The 20,530-nt window shown below is 53.1% G+C and overlaps 1 protein-coding gene and 1 long non-coding RNA gene across 6 annotated transcripts in view; one reads left to right on the top strand and one right to left on the bottom strand.

Moving 5' to 3' along the window:
- The first annotated feature begins 4,300 nt into the window (after window positions 1–4,300).
- LOC136793218 (uncharacterized) lies at window positions 4,301–20,471 on the top strand. The gene is made up of 6 exons (XR_010838203.1): window positions 4,301–4,571; window positions 10,627–10,695; window positions 15,242–15,466; window positions 15,907–16,065; window positions 16,379–16,663; window positions 18,066–20,471. It is a non-coding gene; the product is annotated as an uncharacterized lncRNA (long non-coding RNA).
- CACNG5 (calcium voltage-gated channel auxiliary subunit gamma 5) overlaps window positions 13,320–20,530 on the bottom strand; it is a 34,587-nt gene continuing 27,376 nt past the window's right edge. For all 5 annotated transcript variants that reach the window (XM_067021358.1, XM_067021359.1, XM_059048534.2 and 2 more), the window contains 3 exons: window positions 19,716–19,856; window positions 16,324–16,469; window positions 13,320–16,089 (listed from right to left, as the gene is read on the bottom strand). In XM_067021358.1, coding sequence (XP_066877459.1) covers window positions 15,832–16,089; window positions 16,324–16,469; window positions 19,716–19,856 — 545 coding nt within the window. In that variant the 3' untranslated portion in view covers window positions 13,320–15,831. The remainder of the gene's footprint in view (window positions 16,090–16,323; window positions 16,470–19,715; window positions 19,857–20,530) is intronic.

Below are 20,530 nucleotides of genomic sequence, written 5' to 3'. Positions count from 1 at the left end.
CAGGTTCCCGGGGTGGGTCCACCCTGAGCCTGAACCCCAGGCTTGAGTCCTGAGGACCCCGGGGATCAGCGGGAAGGTCTTCTGTGCTCGGAGTGAATGGCAGACCCGTGACTCTGTCTCACGCTGTCCCCTCCTCCCCCCTTCACGCCTGCCGGCCCGTCCTGACTCAGCCCGCACCGTCCGTGCGGTCTGCTCCATCCCGGTCCACCATGGCCTCTCCTTAGTCTCTGCCCCTCAGCCCATCCCCTCGAGTCAAAGCATCTGTTGGCCACTCTGCTGGCTTCTGGATGCCAGCCTCCCTTCTGGAATCTTCCCGCTCCTTAGCTCCCCATCCTGCCCCTTGCCCGTCTCCATCCAAGCTCCTGGAGCCCAGCTCAACATCCTATTTCTTAAGAATTTACTGATTAAACAAGCTGCTGGTCCTTATACTGCCTCTGATGAAAGTGACCCCTTCATCAGGACACAGATCTTTCAAGAGGTGTGACATTAGCTAACATTTATTTTACTGTTACTCTGCGCCAGGTGCTGGCTAAGAACCCTACACCAGTGTCTTCATTTAATCCCCATGACAACCCAGAGAGTGATTCTTACTATCTTCTGGTGGGTGAGGAAGGGAGAGCATGATGGCGCCTGGTAACAAACACAAGCCGTCTGGCTTCAGACCTTCCCGAATTAACCGTGATGTTATGCATCCCGAGAGCTGAACTCTTCGATGCTGCTTCGTTTAGGTTCTCAAATCTGCATTTGGACAGGCTGCTTTGATGTTTTTTTTGTTTGGTTGGTTGGTTTTTTTTTTTTTTTTTTTTTTTTTTTTTTTGCTGTACGCGGGCTTCTCACTGTTGTGGCCTCTCCCTTTGCAGAACACAGGCTCCGGACGCACAGGCTCAGCAGCCATGGCTCACAGGCCTAGCCGCTCGGCAGCATGTGGGATCCTCCCGGACCGGTGCACGAACCCGTGTCCCCTGCATCGGCAGGCGGATTCTCAACCACTGCGCCACCAGCGAAGCCCTGGACAGGCTGCTTTGAGATCATTAAGTACATGTGTGTGGAGCATCTCCTGCCGTGAGGTGAGCTGTGCAGTTCGTGAGATGAAACAGAGGACTGGCCTCCATCCTCGCGGGCCTGGGTGGGATAAGGAGTCACCAGGACACGGCTCTCTGGGGGGCGATCACTCACCCATCCCCGCTGGGCCTCCCGTCGGCTCCACCTGGGCAGGTGAACAGCCTCCCACTCGTCTCATAGCCCAGCCTCTCTCCCTGTTCCTCCCCTCATCTGGGCTGTGGCCTCGGGGACCATTGTCAAAAATGTCATACAACTTATAGCAAAAAAAAGAAAAAAATCAAAAAAATAGGCAAAGGATCTGAATAGACATTTTTCCAAAGAAAACATAGAGATGGCCAAGCACATGAAAAGCTGCTCCACGTCGCTGATCATCAGAAAAAGGCAAATCAAAACCACAGTGAGATGTCACCTCACGCCTGTCAGAACGGCGATTATCAAAAACCCAAAAAATAACAAGTGTTGGCAATGATGTGGAGAAAAGGGAACCTTAGTACGCATTTGTGGGAATGTAAATTGGTGCAGCCACTATGGAACACAGTATGGAGGTTCCTCAAAAAATTAAAAATAGAACTACCATAAGATTCAGTAATTCGATTTTAGTTCTGGGTATTTATCAGAAGAAAATGAAAACACTAATTTGAAAAGAGATATATATATCCCCACGTTTATTGCAGCATTATTTACAACGGCCAAGACATTGAAACAACCTAGATGGATGAATGAATAAAGAAAATGTGGTGTGTGTATATATATATATATATATATATATATATATATATACATACAATGGACTATTACTCAGCCATAGCAAACAGTGAAATCCTGCCATTTGTGACAGTATGGCTGGACCTTGAGGGCCTCACGCCAAGTGAAATAAGGCAGACAGAAAAAGAGAAATGCTGTATGATTTCACATATGGAATCTAAAACAACAATAACAAAACAAAAACCAAAAAAGACAACAAACAAACAAAAAACTGAGTTCATGGATATGGAGAACAGATTGGGGGGTGGACCGAGGTGGATAAAATGAATAAAGAGGGTCAAAAGGTACAAGTTTCCAGGTATAAAATGAATACGTCCTGGGGATGTAACGTGCGGCATATGGCAACTCTAGTTAGCAACACTGTACTGCATATTTGAACGTAGCCGGGAGAGCGGATCTTGAATGTTCTCATTATAAGAAAAAGAAATGTATAACCGTGTGTGGTGATGGATGTTAACTGGACTTAGTGTGGTGATCATTTTGCAGTGTATACAAATATCGAGTCATTACAGGGCACACCTGAAACTATGATAAGGTTATGTCAGTTATACCCCAATGAAAAAAACATGAGTCCGGCCTGAAACCTCTCTGGCTCCCCACTGCCTCCAAAAGGACATCCAAAATCCTTAGTCTGGAGTTCAGAGTTGTTTGGTTTCTGGCCCCCACCTATGTCTCTAGTCTCTGTGCCCCGGTGAACTCACGCTTCCCAGATGCACAAAGCTCCCTAGTCCGCCTGCTGTGGCTGGAAAGCCCCTCCTCCTAGGGCACTCCCATTCCCCCCTCCCCTTACCGAAGAGCCCACTAGCCCTCCTGGTCCCTCCCCCTCTAGTCCACTGTGGTCCTTTAACCGTAGCCATGTGTCACTGTTAACTCCCTACGGTGATGAATGCACCGGGCTGTGTAGGGCAATGTCCACCTCTGCAGGAAATGCACGATAAGAGTTCAAGGGTGATGGGGCATCAAATCACCAACGCACTGCCCTAGGACCACAGTTCCCAGACTGTACTGCGGTGCCCCAGAGCGCTGCAGTGAACTCCCAGAGGCGACACAGGATATTTTAAAATCTAAGGGAGACACGGCAGCATCCATCAGACCACTGCTACTCTACCTCCCTGGAAACGGCCTGCCAGCTTTGCTCTGGGCCTCTCCAAAGCTGGCAAAGAAGTGACCGTTCTTGAGCCATTTAGCCAGGGAAGGCTTCTGAGAGGTAGCTTGTGATATGTTTGTTTAATGTCCTTGGAGCAGAGGGAAAGCACAGGGACCAGAAAGTGTAACAACATTGATACTCACTGCTCGACACAGGTCTTGAAAACGAAGATAAGATCAAAGATAGGAAAATGAAAATAGAGGAGGCCTGGCAAAGTGTTTCTAGATGTTTCTGTTGGAATCAGCCCAAATGTTCACAGGTTCCTCTGCACTTCTGCAAGCCAATGTGTGTTATTGGGAAGCAAATGCCCATGAGGCAATGTCAAAGTCACAAGGGGAATAAGCGTGTTCCTTTCTATCCCAAGGCAATGTATTAAAGAGAAGGAAATCACTAAATTGGCCACAAGAGGGCAGAGTTGTTAGCTTTTTTTCCTTATAAAATTGGAGAAGCAGTCGAAATTTGAAAAAGAAAATGCTTCTTTGTGGGTGCAAGTTCTAGGTTGAATGGACAAGTGAATAATTTGATAAAGGCAGGGGGTAAATGCCAAGTACAGACTTTCAACTCCCAAAACCAATACTCCAGGTACAGGCTGCTAAAGATCGGCTTAAGGCTGGGAAATCACCTTAGGTTACAGGTTTATGTCATCTTCTTGACAAACCAAACAGACACATGCACAAGGCCCACACGGAGGGCAGTGATGGTCTCCAGCAACCGGTGCTGGAGTTTAGAGTCAATTAAGAACCCCTTCCCTTGGTGTACCACAGGTGTAAAGCGTTTAAAAGGGAGTGTCAAAAAATGTCCCCACTTTCACCTTCATCTATCAAAAATAGTTTAACCCCTTGCACCTTTAAAGCCATATGGAATCCTCTCCTAAGAACACGTGGTTTAGTGGTTCCCTTGTAGGGCCCTCCAGGAAGATCTTAGAGTAGGATGGTCTCTAGCTACCTGGACAAACTTTGACTTGTAGATTTGGTTTAACCGGTATTCCTTATATTTATTTGACTGCGGGCCCCCTTCCCTTTTCCCTGTCATGTAATGCCTGGTAATACAGAACGTTCTTCCAGGAAAAAAAGACATTGCAATCTTACAGGGTCTACAGAGGGCAGTGTCCAGAGTCACAGCGCCCGCGGATTCGCAAGGGGACCGGGACGTGGTTCACCCGGAGAAGAGGCGACCAGTCCGTGGGGAGTGACGACTGTCCCAGCTGCAGCGCCGCGAAGCAGGCTTTCTTTGGCGCGGTCCCCCAAGGGCGGCGCAGAGCCGGCGGACTGCAGAGACCTGGGCTTGAAGTGTGTGGAGCAGGGAGCATCGGCTACTCCAGAGGTGACTCCAGGGCCCCCTCTGCGGGGGGCGGGGCGTCAGCATGACGCCGGGGGTCCCGAGACGCCGGCCCAGGGAGGCTTTCCCCCGGCGCCGGAAGTCGGTACAGGTTGCGCTGCCCCCGGGGGCGGCAGGGGGCGCCCCAGCCTGGGCCCCTGACCCACTCCGAGGGCTCGTTCCCGCCGCTGCCTGAGAATCCGGTCGGCCAGGCTCCGCGGAAGGCGCCGCGCGGGAGCTTTTAGCGGCAGCTGTATAATTACCGCGCTGCGCGCCGCAGGTGAGGTGCCCGGGGAGCCCGGGACTCGGGGTGCAGCCGTGGGCCCAGGGCTGGGCTTTGGGACCCGACCGCCGGGGGCGCTGGGGGCAGGCAGACACGCCCCCGCCCCCCAACACGGGAGCCGAGCAGCCCCGCAGAGCCAAGCCTTTATATCCCCCCAAAATGCGCTGTCAGGGGTGCGGGCCGCCCGGGAAGGGTGTGGCAGCGGGTGGGGCAGTTCCCAGAGGAAGCGGGGCGGGGCGCCTGGGTGTCTGGTCACGGGACGCCCAGCGGCGGGGAAGGTCCTTCACTGAAGGGGGCCCTGGCGCGGCTCACAGGGTCCACCGCTTGGTAATAATAGCCGCGGCGCCGTCTGCATCACGTGCTCATGCGCTCTGCTCAGCTGTGAACGTCTTGAGAACAAAGGGACCAGATCTGGGCTTCGCCGCCGCCGTCCGCAGCCCCAGCTCCAGCCCACAGCTTGCTCTTGGGACGGCCCTCAGTGGCCCTGCCCACCAGACCCACGACAACCTCATATACACACATCCTTGGCACAGTCCGTGGCACGTTTCTAACGTAACCTAGAGGCGGGCGTCTGACCTCCATCTGATGGGTGAGGTGGAGGCTGAGAGAGGTGAAGGCACCTGCTGGTCAGGGGGAGGACAGTGCACCTGTTCCGGCCATCACGGGCCACCGTCGCCAGGCAGGCCAGCCTGGTGACCAGGCAGATCTGTGCTGGGGCCACCCCTTCCTGAGCCTCTACGTCCCTGCCAGGACCTGGTGTCCTCTAGCCAACTTGCCAGGAGGCCAGCCTCTGCTCGAGCTCCCTCCTCCCTCCATCCCCCCCTGTCTGTCTCCTGGGAGAGATCTTGGCCTTGGGGCTGAGCTGAAGCAGTGGATAAGCCATGAGCAGAGACACACAGAGCCTGCCTGGGACAGAGCCAACTCTGAAAGCCATCGCCCCGGGCAGGTACCTTGATGTGCGGTGTCTGTAGAGAGGGGGAGGGGAGGCTGGGGAGATATTGTTCCAGGAACACTTGGAGCAGCAAACGGCAAAGGGCAAAGGGTATGGGTTTGGGGGTTGGTCAAAGCCAGGCTTTCATATCTACAAGCCCAGTGAGCGAAAGCCAAGTTCCACGACCTCTCCTAGACTCAGTTTGCTAATCTGTCCAATGGGAATAACAACGCTTCCTTCATTAGAGTATTCTGAGGATTCAGTGGAGTTCCACGTGTAAAGGGCCTGGCACATAGAAGGTGCCGAACAAATCTTACTTCCCGTCGTTTCCTTCTTTCCCGAGGAAACAAAGAGGTTCTGGGAGCTTGCTTAGGGCCTCTTTCGGGAAGGAGCAGAGGAGCAGGGGCAGAGACAGACCTGTGTTTAGGGCACAAAACGGCGCTGAAAGCTCCAGATTGAGCGGCTGTCTGGGAGTAGTGTCGGCTGCGGTTTTTGCACATCGGTTTAATAATGCTAATTGGGCGACAGCCTTCTATTATAACACCTTCTTCCACACAGAGGTGTGGCTTTAGGGCCGTGTTCATCATAATCCATTTGCATTGTTCCTGGGCCTCAGGAACCCACTGGTCAGTCCGTACGTACGTGGGCTGTGCGTCCTCCTCCGCGTGCTAACAAGCAAAAAGAGTGCGTGCGGTGAGGGCCCACCGCTGACTGCACCTCAGTCAACAAGATCAGCACGTGTTCTGCGGCCACTTCCAACACTGGTGGTGTGACATAGTGGGAAATACATATACTGGTCTCCGCCCCCCGTTCCTGGCACAGAACTCCTAAATCCCTTGTCATTTCCTGTCCTAAGAACACTAGGAGCGTCCTGTGTTCTAATATTTGGTCTTTGACCCCAGTTCCGGGCACAGAGCTCCTCTAAAACCCTGGTAATTTCCTGGGTGACCGGAGGGTCTTTTGTTCTAATGAGGAGACTCTGGGTGGGCTCCTGGGCAGCTTCAGGATGGGGGCTGGTTCCCTGAAAGGCCAAGCCATCCATGATCAGAAGCCGCGAACTTTCAGCCGCTCCACCCTCCACCCTCTGAGAAGGGGAGGGGGCTGGAGACTGAGTTAACGATCCGTCACGCCTAAGTGATGCAGCCTCCGTAAAAACCCTAAAGTACGGGCTTTGGAGGGCTTCCAGGTTGGCGAACATGCCTGCGTGCTGGGAGGGTGATGCATGCCAGCTGCACAGAGACAGCCCTCCCTGTGCACAGGACCCTTCCAGATCTCACCCCTTGTATCTCTTCATCTGGCTATTCATCTAAATCGGTTTTTGTATCCGTTATTATGTAATAAACGGGTAAGTGTAAGTTAGTGTTTCCTTGAGTTCTAGCAAGTGATGAGATCCAAGGAAGAGAGTCATGGGAGCTTCTAATCTGTGGCCAAGTCGGACAGAAGTTGTGGGTCACCTGGGGACCTATGTCTTGTGATTGGCGCCTGAAGTGGGAGGGCAGCCTCGTGGGACTGAGCCCCCAGCCGGTGGCGTCTGTGCTGACTCTGGAGAGTGTCAGGGATGGGCTGAATCGTAGGGCACTGAGCTGGTGTCACTGAGAGTTGTTTGGTGTTAGGAAAACCCCACACAGCTGGTGTCGGAAGTGTCGTGTGTGGGTAAAGGAAGAAGCAGAGGGGAGACAAAGACTCAGGATTACCAGGCAGCTTTCGGGGAAACAAACCTCGCTTTTCTTTCCCACTTCATGAGAGCTTTCCTTCTCTATCTTTGGATGGAAGCTGGACGCTTTCTCTGATGATGGAAGTGGGTGCTTTGGCCATGGTGGGCGTTTAGCACTGCAGACGCCAACCATGTGAAACAGGACTTGCAGAGAACTGCAAATGTTACACTATCTGTGTGATCGTGGGCCAGTCCCTACCCCCCTCTAGGTCTCAGTGTCGTCCTGTGTGCAGAATTGGGAGTGTTCAATGAGATGATGCTTGCAAAGCACCTACTCTGTGCCTAGCACGCTCAAAAGGGCTCTACATGCCTGTCGACAAGGCCGCCGTCTGGTGAGGCCCGTCTGCTGGGGCTGAAGCTGCAGTCACAGTGTTTAAACTGACAATAAGACGAAACTTTGCGAAAAACCGTGTCCGGATTCACGATGGCAAATCCATTTTCCCCAAACCTATCACTGACCTTGTAGGACAGCCATCTATCGATCCTTAATCACTTAGGGCACCGAGAATTGCTTCGGATTTAACATGTGGTACTCACTTGGAGCCTCTTGCGGGGGTTAGACTTTAATTTAGTCTTTGTACCATTTTGTTATAAAAATAACTTAATCCGAGGAGGACTTTACCATTTACATTAAAAAAAATAGACTTCATAGCATTTTCCTGCAGATTCTCTTGTATCTGAAATGGAGTAGGGGGTTGATGTGTGAATGTGAGAGGATTTAAGATAAAAATTGACCCAAGTGCAATCTGCTGAGAAGACTGTGTTACATGGCCTCCTTGTTGCCTGATCAGAAACCTCCAAAGCCCTCAGTCCTTGTTCTTACAAGTGCTGAGTATGGAATGAATTATTCAAAGACCAGTGGTGAAGGTCAGTTTAAACTCTGCACTCGGAGCTCTGAGATGTACTCGGGGCCAGAGGCCCACCCTGGGCCCCGACAGTGGTATGGAGAGCACGTTGCTCCAGAATGCTGGGCGCCGCCGTGCTCTCTCTCAAAGGCAGGCTCTTGCTGCAGCCCGGTGAACACCCGCTCATCAGGGAGGGGGTCCAGGAACGGAAACGCTGCGCCTGAGCCCATGGACTTAACATCTTGCCGGACGCACAGCCTTGTCTGAGGAGGCGGAGCCTGGGGGGCCGGGAGGGGGCAAGGAGAAAGCCCCGTACCCTTTCCCCTCCCTTTCCCGCGTTTCGTTTGGGAAGCCACTGCTCCCTGAGGAGACTCCGGAGAAGAGGCTTTATTCCCCAGTCCAAGGCAGATCTCAGCCAGTGGCTCTCAACGCTGTTCTGTGTTATTACTACCTTGGGAGCTTTAAAAAACATTCAACTCTCTGGAGCACAGTCCCTGGAGCCTGGAGCACCGCACAGCCTGACCTTACCTGGAAGCTTGTCAGAGAAACAGACTCTCGGGCTGCACCTCTGAACAAAGCCAGAATCTTGGGGCCAGCCAGTCATGGTGTAGCAGATCCTGTTTTCCAAGGATGGTTACCATTACAGATGCCATCTCTCCTTCTTTCCTCCCAGTGGGAACCCTCCTCACACCCTGAACCAGCAGGATCTATGTTCCCTCCCCTTAAGTCTGGGTGGTCTGGCGATTATGATGGAAATGACACCAGGTGGCTTCCCAGTTGACTTTAAAGAAAGGCAATACAGCTTCTGTCTGTCTCTTGGGAAGCTCCTTCTTAAGACCCAGCTGCCATGTTCTGAAGGAGCCCAGGCCTTCTGAAGAGACTGTGCATGGGTCTCTAGCCACTGACCGTAACTGAGGTCCAACTGCTGGACAAATGAGCAAGGAAGCCTTGGAGAGGACGGTCACTGCCACTGCCTGAGATACCCTGAGTGAAAACCACCTTTGCTGAGCCCAGCCAACCCCTAAAACTGTCGGAAATGATCCTGATGCAGTTGTGATTGTCTTGAGCGCCGGAATTTTGGGATAATGTGTTATGTATCGATAGGTAGCTGGCGCCCACTCACCCCTCCCCTTGCCAGACAGTGGTTTGAAAATGGGCATGTGACCCAGTTTTGGTCAATAAGACATGAGGTAGAGCCTTATGGCTGGGTTGCTTATAAGAAAGTTGCCTTTGCTTCTAAGAAGGACATAGAAGAAGACACAGCCTGTCTCTTCCTCCCGATGCTGTTGCATCTTGATGTGACCCTTGGAATTGCTACTGCCATCTTGCTGCCGCCCTGAGGATACAGCCAACCCCGAGGATAGCACAACCAGGGGATGGAAGGAACTTGGGTCTTTGATGGAATCCCTGAGCCACTGGATCAGCAAGTCCTTAAATCCACACTGACTCCTGCCTTCCTGATGTGAAGGAAATCAATGCTTTTATTGTCTAACACAGTTTGAGTCAACTGTTACCTGCTGGTGAGATGTCCTATCTGTTGCAGTACCTAGGCCAGGAGGGGAGGGGCTCTGGCCGGGTACAGCTCACCACCCTCTACCCAGCAGGGAGTGCTGGGGCTGCAGGTGGGGGCCGCTGAGCCCCCCACCGTGGCTGAGCTCACGCGCCCTGGGTCCTGGCCTGTCTGCACCTGCGCTCAGGTGCATTCAGCAGAATCCACTCATTCATCCCCTTCCGTACCCGCCCTCGACGTGGAGAGTTTGTGTCGCAAAGGCTAATTAACTTCCCAAGCGTCACATTGGCATGTGAGAGTGCATTCGACGCGTGTGGGGTAAAAGCCAAGGCCGGGGGAACTGCAGGCGGGTTCCACGCACTCATCAGGCAGAGGGGCTCAGCTAGAGGGGCCGCCCGTGAAGGAGTTGTGCCCCTGGCGCGGCCGTGCTGACTCCGCCATCCACACACCTGCCACCCTCTCTGCAGTTCTTAAGGCGGCATGCTGTTTCCCCTGCCCTCTATCCACCTGCGTGGGTTAATTACATGTGTCGCTTTGGCGGGGCCGTGCTGCCCAGACCTTACTCTGGCTGTCTCCGTGAGGCTGCTTTTCGATGTGATGAACACTTAAAGCAGTGGGTGCTGAGTGAAACAGGTCGCCCTCCGGGTCCCATCCAGTTGGTCGGAGGCCTAAGTAGAGCAAAGGCTGACCTCCCACAAGCACGAGGGGAAACTGCCAGTAGGCAGCCTGCCCGCTCAAACCACAACTCTTCCCCGCGCCCCCAGCCTGCTGGCCTCCCCCATCAGACTGGACTTGCCGAGCCTCCACCATCATGGGAGCCAATTCTTTAACATTATATATGTGTCTTCTTGGTCCTGTTTCTCTGGAGAACCCCAATACACCACTTTTATTTAGGGAGGAAGGACAGAGGGAGGAAGGAGAGTTACCCAAACATTAAGGAGGGGCCCCCTGACATGTACCCCTCGGGTTCATCACTGAAAAGCTGGTGTGGACTCGCCCCCGTCGGCTCCACTCAGCCCCGTGCAGCCCTGATAACGACCATGTCTTTGAAGGTCATCTCCGGCGGTGAGGCGACAGCACTGACCAACCCCTGGAGGAAGGAGGCGGCTGGCGAGTTCCAGGTGAGAGGGAACAAAAGTCAGAGTTGTCCCCCACCCCTGGCTGGTAACCCCGAGGAGCTTTATTCTGTAATGCATCAGTGTATTACTGTATTCGTCTCTCCATCCCATATGTTTTTTTAAATTTTATTTTTATTTATTTATTTTTTTAAACATCTTTATTGGAGTATAACTGCTTTACAATAGTGTGTTAGTTTCTGCTTTACAACAAAGTGAATCAGTTACACATATACATATGTTCCCATATCTCTTCCCTCTTGCGTCTCCCTCCCTCCCACCCTCCCTATCCCACCCCTCTAGGTGGTCACAAAGCACAGAGCTGATCTCCCTGTGCTCTGCGGCTGCTTCCCACTAGCTATCTAATTTACATTTGGTCGTGTGTATATGTCCCTGCCACTCTCTCACATCGTCACAGCTTACCCTTCCCCCTCCCCATATCCTCAAGTCCATGCTCTAGTCGGTCTGTGTTTTATTCCCGTCCTACCACTAATCTCTTCATGACATTTTTTTTCTTAGATTCCATAGATATGTGTTAGCGTACGGTATTTGTTTTTCTCCTTCTGACTTACTTCACTCTGTATGACAGACTCCAGGTCTATCCACCTCATTACAAATAACTCAGTTTCATTTCTTTTTATGGCTGAGTAATATTCCATTGTATATATGTGCCACATCTTCCTTATCCATTCATCTGTTGATGGACACTTAGGTTGCTTCCATGTCCTGGCTCTCGTAAATAGAGCTGCAGCGAACATTTTGGTACATGACTCTTTTTGAATTCTGGTTTTCTCAGGGTATATGCCTAGTAGTGGGGTTGTGGGGTCGTATGGTAGTCCTATTTGTAGTTTTTTAAGGAACCTCCACACTGTTCTCCATAGTGGCTGTATCAATTTACATTCCCACCAGCAGTGCAAGAGGGTTCCCTTTTCTCCACACCCTCTCCAGCATTTATTGTTTCTAGAGTTTTTGATGATGGCCAATCTGACCGGTGTGAGATGATATCTCATTGTAGTTTTGATTTGCATTTCTCTAATGATTAATGATGTTGAGCATTCTTTCATGTGTTTGTTGGCAATCTGTATATCTTCTTTAGAGAAATGTCTATTTAGTTCTTCTGCCCATTTTTGGATTGGGTTGTTTGTTTTTTTGTTATTGAGCTGCATGAGTTGCTTATAAATTTTGGATATTAATCCTTTGTCAGTTGCTTCATTTGCAACTATTTTCTCCCATTCTGAGGGTTGTCTTTTGGTCTTGTTTATGGTATCCTTTGCTGTGCAAAAGCTTTTAAGTTTCATTAGGTCCCATTTGTTTATTTTTGTTTTGATTTCCATTTCTCTAGGAGATGGGTCAAAAAGGATCTTGCTGTGGTTTATGTCATAAAGTGCTCTGCCTATGTTTTCCTCTAAGAGTTTGATAGTGTCTGGCCTTACGTTTAGGTCTTTAACCCATTTTGAGTTTATTTTTGTGTGTGGTGTTAGGGATTGTTCTAATTTCATACTTTTACATGTAGCTGTCCAGTTTTCCCAGCACCACTTATTGAAGAGGTTGTCTTTTCTCCACTGTATATCCTTCCATCCTTTATCAAAGATAAGGTGACCTTATGTGTGTGGGTTTATCTCTGGGCTTTCTATCCTGTTCCATTGATCTATATTTCTGTTTTTGTGCCAGTACCATACTGTCTTGATTACTGTAGCCTTGTAGTAGGGTCTGAAGTCAGGGAGCCTAATTCCTCCAGCTCCATTTTTCATTCTCAAGATTGCTTTGGCTATTCGGGGTCTTTTGTGTTTCCATACAAATTGTGAAATGTTTTGTTCTAGTTCTGGAAAAAATGCCAGTGGTAACTTGATAGGGATTGCACTGAATCTGTAGATTGCTTTGGGTAATAGATTCATTTTCACAATGTTGATTCTTCCAATCCAAGAACATGGTATATTTCTCCACCTATTTGTATCATCTTTAATTTCTTTCATCAGTGTCTTATAGTTTTCTGCATACAAGTCTTTTGTCTCCTTAGGTAGGTTTATTCCTAGATATTTTATTCTTTTTGTTGCAATGGTAAATGGGAGTGTTTTCTTAATTTCCCTCTCGGATTTTTCATCGTTAGTGTATAATAATGCAAGAGATTTCTGTGCATTAATTTTGTATCCTGCTACTTTACCAAATTCATTGATTAGCTCTAGTAGTTTTCTGGTAGCATCTTTAGTATTCTCTATGTATAGTCATCCCATATTTTGAGGATGAAAAAATAAAATACACAGGCCTCTCACTGTTGTGGCCTCTCCCGTTGCGGAGCACAGGCTCCGGACGCACAGGCTCGGCGGCCACGGCTCACGGGCCCAGCCGCTCCGTGGCACCTGGGATCCTCCTGGACCGGGGCACAAACCCGTGTCCCCTGCATTGGCAGGCGGACTCTCAACCACTGTGCCACCAGGGAAGCCCTCGTCTTTTTTTTTTTTAAGTGCCTGAGGAAACAAAAGGTCAGAAAGTGTATTGGGGAAGGGGCCCCTAATTTATGGTTTAGGAGTTGAGTGTATATACTTTAATGTTTGTGAAAAATCTTTTGATTGTGGAGAGGTTGCCAAGGTCCCAGTTCTGAGATTAATTTATAGACGGAAAAGAAACTGTCGTGGTTGCACAGTAATTCATTCATACATTGACCCGTCACCCGGGAGGGGAGACACGGACCCAGCACGTGGCCCGGAGACAGGTGTGAATTGCACATTCGCAGGGTCAGAGCTGCCTGACTTAGCAGCCCAGCGTCTGGGCCGATAAAGGCCCATCCTAACGATGTCACTCACAGTCGGCCGTCAGCTTGTGTTCAGGAGTGGATTCTGTTTGTTCCATGTGCACGAAAACAAGCCTGGCACACGGACAGAGAGAGTACTTCAGGGAGAGAAAAGTGCATCTGAGGAGCTAATCGCATTGACGACGACTGGAGTAAGCACATCTAAACAACTGTCCAGTTTGGAAATGCCACCGAATGGTCTCCAAGTACACTAAACAAGTCCTTTGCTGCGGGGAGCACTGCTTTCCTTGATAAGCTGTAAGTGGTTGCCAAGGACCCAAGTCACGGCAGGTGCCCGTGGAGTGGAAGGCGGGCTTTCCGGCTGCCATCAGTGTACAGGCGAGGCGTGAACAGTCACACAGGAGGGCTCTCTGGAGCCTTCTACACGAGGCTGGATCATTAGAGTTGGCGGTGGCGGTGGGAGGAGGGCTTGGAAATAGTTTAGGAGCAGAAGGGGGTTCCTCAGGACCCACGCGGGGACAGTGGCAGGACTGGACCACAGTCGGCTTCCCTCGTTTCTCCTCTATTATCCTGTGGAACAAGGGAACAATCCAGCTGCGAGGCAATCTGCCTCTTATGGGTGGACTGTCCCCCTCCCCCTCCCCCAAACCCCATATCCTTATATTCAAACCCTCCCCTCCCCTCCACGACTTAGAATATGGCTGTATTTGGAGACAGGGCCTTTAACGAGGTGATTTAAGTTAAAATGAGGCTCTTAGGATGAGCTCCTATCCAGTCTGGCGCCAGGCGGGCGTGCAGGCGAGCAGGAGAAAGACCCTGCGAGGACACATGGAGAAGACGGTCATCTGCAAGCCAAGGAAAACAGCCTCGAGAGAATCCAAATCTGCTGACACCTAGATCTTGGGACTTCTGGCCTCCAGAACTCCGAGGACGTAACTGTCTGTTGTTTAAGCCACGCAGCCCGTGGCAGCCCCAGCAAACAAATGTGTTCCCCTTCTGAAGGCCACCCCGCCCACAAGTGCAGTTTTCTGTATTTCCTGCCAGAGCCCACGTGTTGCCCACGGTGGCTTTTTGCACCCAGAACTGAATGCTATCTTTAAAAAAGAGCAAGAGAAAGAGTGAGCAGCTGGTGTGGCAAAAATACACAGCAGAGCGCCTGGCGTTGTCTTGCTACTCAAAACCTCAAATCCCAAACTGGGCACGTGAGAAGACGCGTGGAGACCCGAGGGGGTCCCGTCCGGCACTGGGCCTTTCCCGTTTCCCTCTGTGAACTTCACGGAAGGGGCTTCAGGTTTCCTAGCCGGAAAACAGGCATCACGCCACCTCGTCTTCTGGAGGCGTCTATCTGCCTACATACACCCCATGTCCAGGGAGCAGATGCTGCCCTGTATTAGGATTAAACTGCAACCCCCGATGCTGGCAGGCGTCCTCAGGAGAGCAGCAGGTTCATTCTGAGTCTGGCTTGTTTAGACTCAGGTGGCAGCAAATCCAGCTCCAAATCCCAGGCAGCCTCTTTGAAAGCTGCCTTCTTTCTACTTTGGTGGTATAGATGTCCATCTACATGAGTAGATTTTTAGGGACCTGGACCAGAAATATTACCCACGTTGAGTGGGGACGCTATTCTCCGGGGCCTGAAACAGTGCTTTTGGTAGTATTAACCGGACCAGCCACCTTCTACAGCTCTCATTGTCAGAGTCACTGCTTTGGGTTAAGGCATTAAAGGCCCTTGTTAAATATGTTATTACTGGCCATGCGTATTACGACATCATCAGCCATTAATACCTCTTTGTGACTTCATCACAGTGGCCTCAGACCCCTCTCAGCCCCTTGGGGACCAAAGCTGGGGCAGCTGAGTCCTGGCGGGAGAAGAGGAAGAAGACCCACAGGCCGCGGGGCAGGGTGAGGAGGACAGAGCACGCGCGGGAGTGACTTCACAAGGCCGGCGCTGGACGCGACCCCAAAGCCACCAGAGCCCCATGTCAGAGCCGCCCCTCGGCCCCACAGCCCGGATCACGACGCGAGAGCCTGGTCGGTTGGCATGCACGCAAGTCCAGCTGGGTCTCCGGAAGGAACCTGGCATCGCAGAGCTGGCCTTGGCCTGGGTCCACGACGTGGGGGGTGGGGGGGGGGGAGCTGGAAGGCCCACCTCTCCCAGGGAAGGCGAGCGCCCAGTGATGGGCACTCAAGAGGGGGCCTGACCCCAGCTCTCAACCTCCATCCTGCTCGCTGGCTCGACTCCCGACACCCACCCTGGGCTGCAGGAGCTCCTCTGCGCGAGCAGGGAGGGGACACGGGTCAGGTGAAAGCAGCTAAGCACCGGGACAGCCGGGCTGTAGACCAAGGGCAGCGGGGGCAGGGAAGGCTGTCTGGGCATGGCAGTCCGGGGCGGGGGCTCAGCAGGGGGAGGAAGACGTCTGGCGGTAGTCGGGGCACTTGAGCAGGGCGGGGTAGCTGCTGTTCATCTGCAGGGAGACGTCGCTGGAGATGTCGGACGGGCTGCGGCCGCGCGCCCAGGCGTCCGGGTGCAGGAACTGGCCCGAGTGATCCGAGCAGTTGCTCAGACGTGGGCGGTAGAAGCCGGGGTGAGGCCTGTACGCGTCCTCGGCGGTGCACCTCTTCATGAACAGGTACACGGCCATCACGCCCGCACTCTGCAGGCAAGGAGAGCTCGCGCTCGGGGCCTGGCCTCAGACGCAGCCGCCCGAGCTCAGCACGAGGAGGGCAGAGGCGGGGAAGGGCGGGGTGAGGCGGGGAAGGGCGGGGCCCGGGAGTGAAGGGCGGGAGAGGGGTGGGTCCCGGGTGCGCGAGCAGCCTCCCCCCCCCCTTCGCCTCCCGGGGCAGCGCCCCGCCCCGCCCGCGCGCCCTGCCTGCGGGGCAGGGTTTACCTCCGTTAAGAGGAAGGAGATGGCGGCGAAGGCAAACGACCATCCGTACTTGTAGGTGAAGTAGGTCTCCGCATCCTTGGTCCCGTTGAGCATCTCATCGTTGATGCTGGAGATGTACAGCACCAGGCCCACCACCAGCGAGAGGCCTGCAGGGGGGCAGGGGCGCTCGGCAAGGAAGCCGGGGAGCTGCCGATGGGGCGCCGCCTCCCCTCGGGGTTCAGGGAGAAGGCCTCGGCCTTGGGCGACCATGACCCCGCTCTGGAGTTCAAGGAGGACAGGAGCCCTCCTCCTGAAGGCCCTGTTTAGAAACCATTACCTTCTAGAAAGCGCACGGCTGCAGGTAAGAAAGCGCCTGTCCAGCCACCTCCCGAGCCACGGTGAGCCGGAGGGTTCTCACTGCCCGCCCCCCACCAGAACCACCTGTTAGATGTGCGTCCCATGAGCCCCATCCCCGACCGTCTGAGTCACGTGGCCTGGGCTGGCGCCCGGCACCGCGCTGTCCGAGGTGCTCGCCAGGCCAGGCTCATGTGAACGCAGGGCGCGAGCCGCTGACTTTAGCACGTGGCTTCTGCTGAACTGAGGGATACCACAGGCTCCCCTGGCAGAGATAGCCGGGGCCTCCAGAGCCTGGCTAGATAGATGGTCGCGTAACTGTGGCTCTGTGCGGCCCACCTGCCCCCGGGTGCGGCCAGTTGCTGAGATCGTTAGGCAGGAGAGGCAAAGAGAGATCGTCCAGGCTCTGGCAGGCATTATCACAGGAAAACAAGCATGATTCAGGCCTTCCTTGGCACTTAACTCACACTGGAATGAAGCCGGCCCAAGGGAACCCTGTCTATTGCCATCATTAAAACACTTCATGTGTGGGGCTTCCCTGGTGGCACAGTGGTTGAGAGTCCGCCTGCCAATGCAGGGGACGCGGGTTCGTGACCCGGTCCGGGAAGATCCCACGTGCCATGGAGCAGCTGGGCCCGTGAGCCATGGCCGCTGAGCCTGCGCGTCCGGAGCCTGTGCTCCGCAACGGGAGAGGCCACGACAGTGAGAGGCCCTTGTACCACTAAAAAAAACAAACAAAAAAACCACACACAAAAAAAAAAACCAAAAAAAAAAAAACCAAAAAAAAACACCACACACAAAAAAACCAAAAAAAAAAAAAAAAACCAAAAAAAAAAACAACCCCAAAAAAAACCCAAAAAAGAAACAACCAAAAAAAAAAAACCAACCCCAAAAAAAACCCAAAAAAGAAACAACCAAAAAAAAAAAACCAAAAAAAAAAAAAAAAAACAAACAAAAAAAACAAAACAAAACAAAAAACCCACTTCACGTGGCCAAGCTCAGTCTGAGATCTCTAGTCCTGCTGCCTGCCGCTGAAAAACCTCAGGTGCTTTGAAGCTGCTGTGTGGCCTCGACTGTTGTGAAGTTTATAGATAAAGAAAGAGCTTTTAACCTGGGTCTGTATCTCCTGGACTAGGTGGAAACATCATGGTGCAGAGGGTGGGCTGAGGACACTGCAGGTGCTCAATGAACATTTGTTGGATGGATGGATGGATGGAAGGAAGGAGAAAGAAAGAAAAGCTCCTGGGCATCTAGTGTCCTGACCAGCACCTGGCTCCCAGGCTATATTGACAAGACAATGTCGGGAAAAGGGACCTAAAGTGGCTTGGAAGTTGGGTGGCAACCAGAAGGCCTGGCGCTGGCAGCTGTTTATCTTTTCTTTCCATCCTTCCATCCATCCATTATTCAAGCCGTCCACCTACCCATCTTCCATCTGTATCCCCTCTTACCAACCAATCCAGGGCTCCAGGGCATCTACAACCTACGCCCTGAGAGCCGCACCTTCGGTTCGACGCATTAAGAAAGGGTGCTCATGAAAACGCAGAGGACGCCCTGAAGGGGAGAAAGAGCCGACCTTCATTTACCACCTTTTCTTCCGGGCTCACCGTCCGCACCTCCTGCAGTCATCTCCTCCACGTCTGATTCCCTCCCCTAGTCCCTAGGCCAACGGCTCTGTCTCCACCTTTGGTGTCTCTACTCCCAGGAACCCCAAACCCTGAGCCCTAGCAGCCTTCTGGGCGCTGCTTCCAGCTGTCACATCGGCACCTCGAACTCTGCATTTCCCACTCTACGTTCGTGATCTTGGCTCCAAATCTGCAGCTTCTCCTGTGACCCTGGATGAGGGAGGCAGTGCACCGCCCACCCAGAGCTCACGCTAGCCCTTGCCCTGCCCTGAAGCCCAGCCCTCGTCCTACCGAGCTTACCTCCCAGGTGTCCACGAGCCTCTCCCTTCTCTCTTCCCCGCGGTCAGGCCCTCCCCACCCCTCCCTCCTGCACAACTGAAGTAGCCTCTCGCCTGCTCTCCCTGCCCCGTGTCTTGCTTCTTTCCTCCCCTCACTCTCCAGAAGGATTATATTCTAAAATCCAAATCTGGTCACGTCCTTCCTCGGCTTCAGATCCTCGCGAGGCTTCTCACAAAGTCCCCAACAAGGCGACCTCAGCTGCCGCCCTCCACCTCTCACCACATCCTCCTGACGTTCCTGTCACCACGAGTCACGACCGAGCTTAGTCTCCCCTGGCCTTCATGCTCTCTCTTCCCTCCGTGCTCCCTTCCGCCCAACCTCACACTCCTTCCCTAATCTCCACGCACTCCCCACCCCGCCCGCTCCTGGTGGCCGTCCCCGACCAGCTCCCGGCCTGAGTTTCCGCCGCTGCCCTTGGCCCCCATAACAGTCCTTGCTGACGCTGGCAGAGCCCTTGTCAGGCAGGGCCCACATCTCCCTCCCACTTGTTTCTATCCCCTAACACACTGCCCTTTCTGTAGGTAGAGATCCCAGCTCCCAGTGATAAGGCCTGGGAGATACATGAACGGATGAGTCAGCACATGAATAAATGAAAGAAAGAGTGAATGATGGAGTACGGTCTGGGGTCGGTCCAGGAGGACAGATCCATGCTGAAGGGGCCTGGGTAGCCCAGGCTAGGGGGTAGGGGGTCTCTAGAGGATGGCTGAGGGATGGGAGATGAAGAGGCCATCATTCCAAAGGCAGACTGTATTTCTTTCGTGTAAAAACACAGACGTAGCCCTTAGAAGAAACAGGAATACTCATTACCAGTGGGAACTAGAGGAACACGGCAGGGATGGCACGGCACGGGGAGGGCCCTGGGTTCGCATCCCAGCCTTGCCCAGGGGGAGCCGTCAGGTCACTGCTCCTCCAGAGGGGACGGACGGGCCCGGGTCCCTGGAACCCTCCTCCAGCTCGGACTCAGTGTGCTTGAGCCACGGGCACGGCGGGTCCTGCGCAGGGGCTGGCCCGCAGCTGGGACCAGAGCTTCCCAGAGCAGTGGTTTAGGAATCGAATGTCAGAAGTGCAGAGTGCACCAGCGGAAACGGCGCCACTTACCGGAGAGGATAAAGAAGATGCCGGAGACAAAGGCCAGGATTGTCCTGTGGGGACGGACATGCCCAATGTTGCTCAGGATGAAGCCGATGAACATGAAGAAGAGGCTGACCAGGGGGAACGGCGTGGCCGAGCGAATCATTTCTGACCGAGGGGATGGAAGGATGCCGTCAGCCTCCAGTAGCCTCACTCAGTGCCCGCCCCCCCGAATCAGGTGTTCCTGGCAGTGTACACCAGCTGGTCCCCGAGAGACCGCCCTGCCTGAGCGGCCTGGGCTCCGTCCCCTCCTTGGTGGGGCTTTCGTTCCTTGCCCTTAGCCTGCAGGGCCTATGCTAACTCAGAACCGTACTGCAGGTTCACATGGGTCTGAACCAGCTCTGGTGAGGCCAAGGCCATGATGTCAGTCTTGCTGGGGGCCGGAGAGCCTGGTTCAGTTCCCTGGGTACTATGGTGTGAACGTCTCTGCCCCCCCCCCCCCCCGCACCAAAATTCACTTGCTAAACCTAACGCTCAAGGTGATGGTATAGGAGGTGGGGCCTTTGGGAGGTGCTTAGGTCACAAGGGTGGGGCCCTCATGAAAGGGATTAGTGCCCTTATGAAAGATACCGCCCCCCTCCCTGAGCTCCCTCGCCCCTGCCACCGTGTGAGGACACAGTGAGAAGGCAGGAGGAGGGCCCTCACCAGAACATGACCGTGCTGGTGCCTTGATCTTGGACTTCTCATCTCCAGAGCTGAGAGAAATAAATTTCTGTGGCTTCTAAGTTGCCTTGTCTGTGCTATTTTGTTAGAGCATCCCAAACAGAGGAAGTCACTGGGTA

Source organism: Kogia breviceps, chromosome 19 (assembly GCF_026419965.1).
Source record: "Kogia breviceps isolate mKogBre1 chromosome 19, mKogBre1 haplotype 1, whole genome shotgun sequence".
Classification (NCBI taxonomy): Eukaryota; Metazoa; Chordata; class Mammalia; order Artiodactyla; family Physeteridae; genus Kogia; species Kogia breviceps.
Note: the sequence above shows the minus strand (reverse complement) of the source record. Positions and strands in the feature narration are given on the sequence as shown.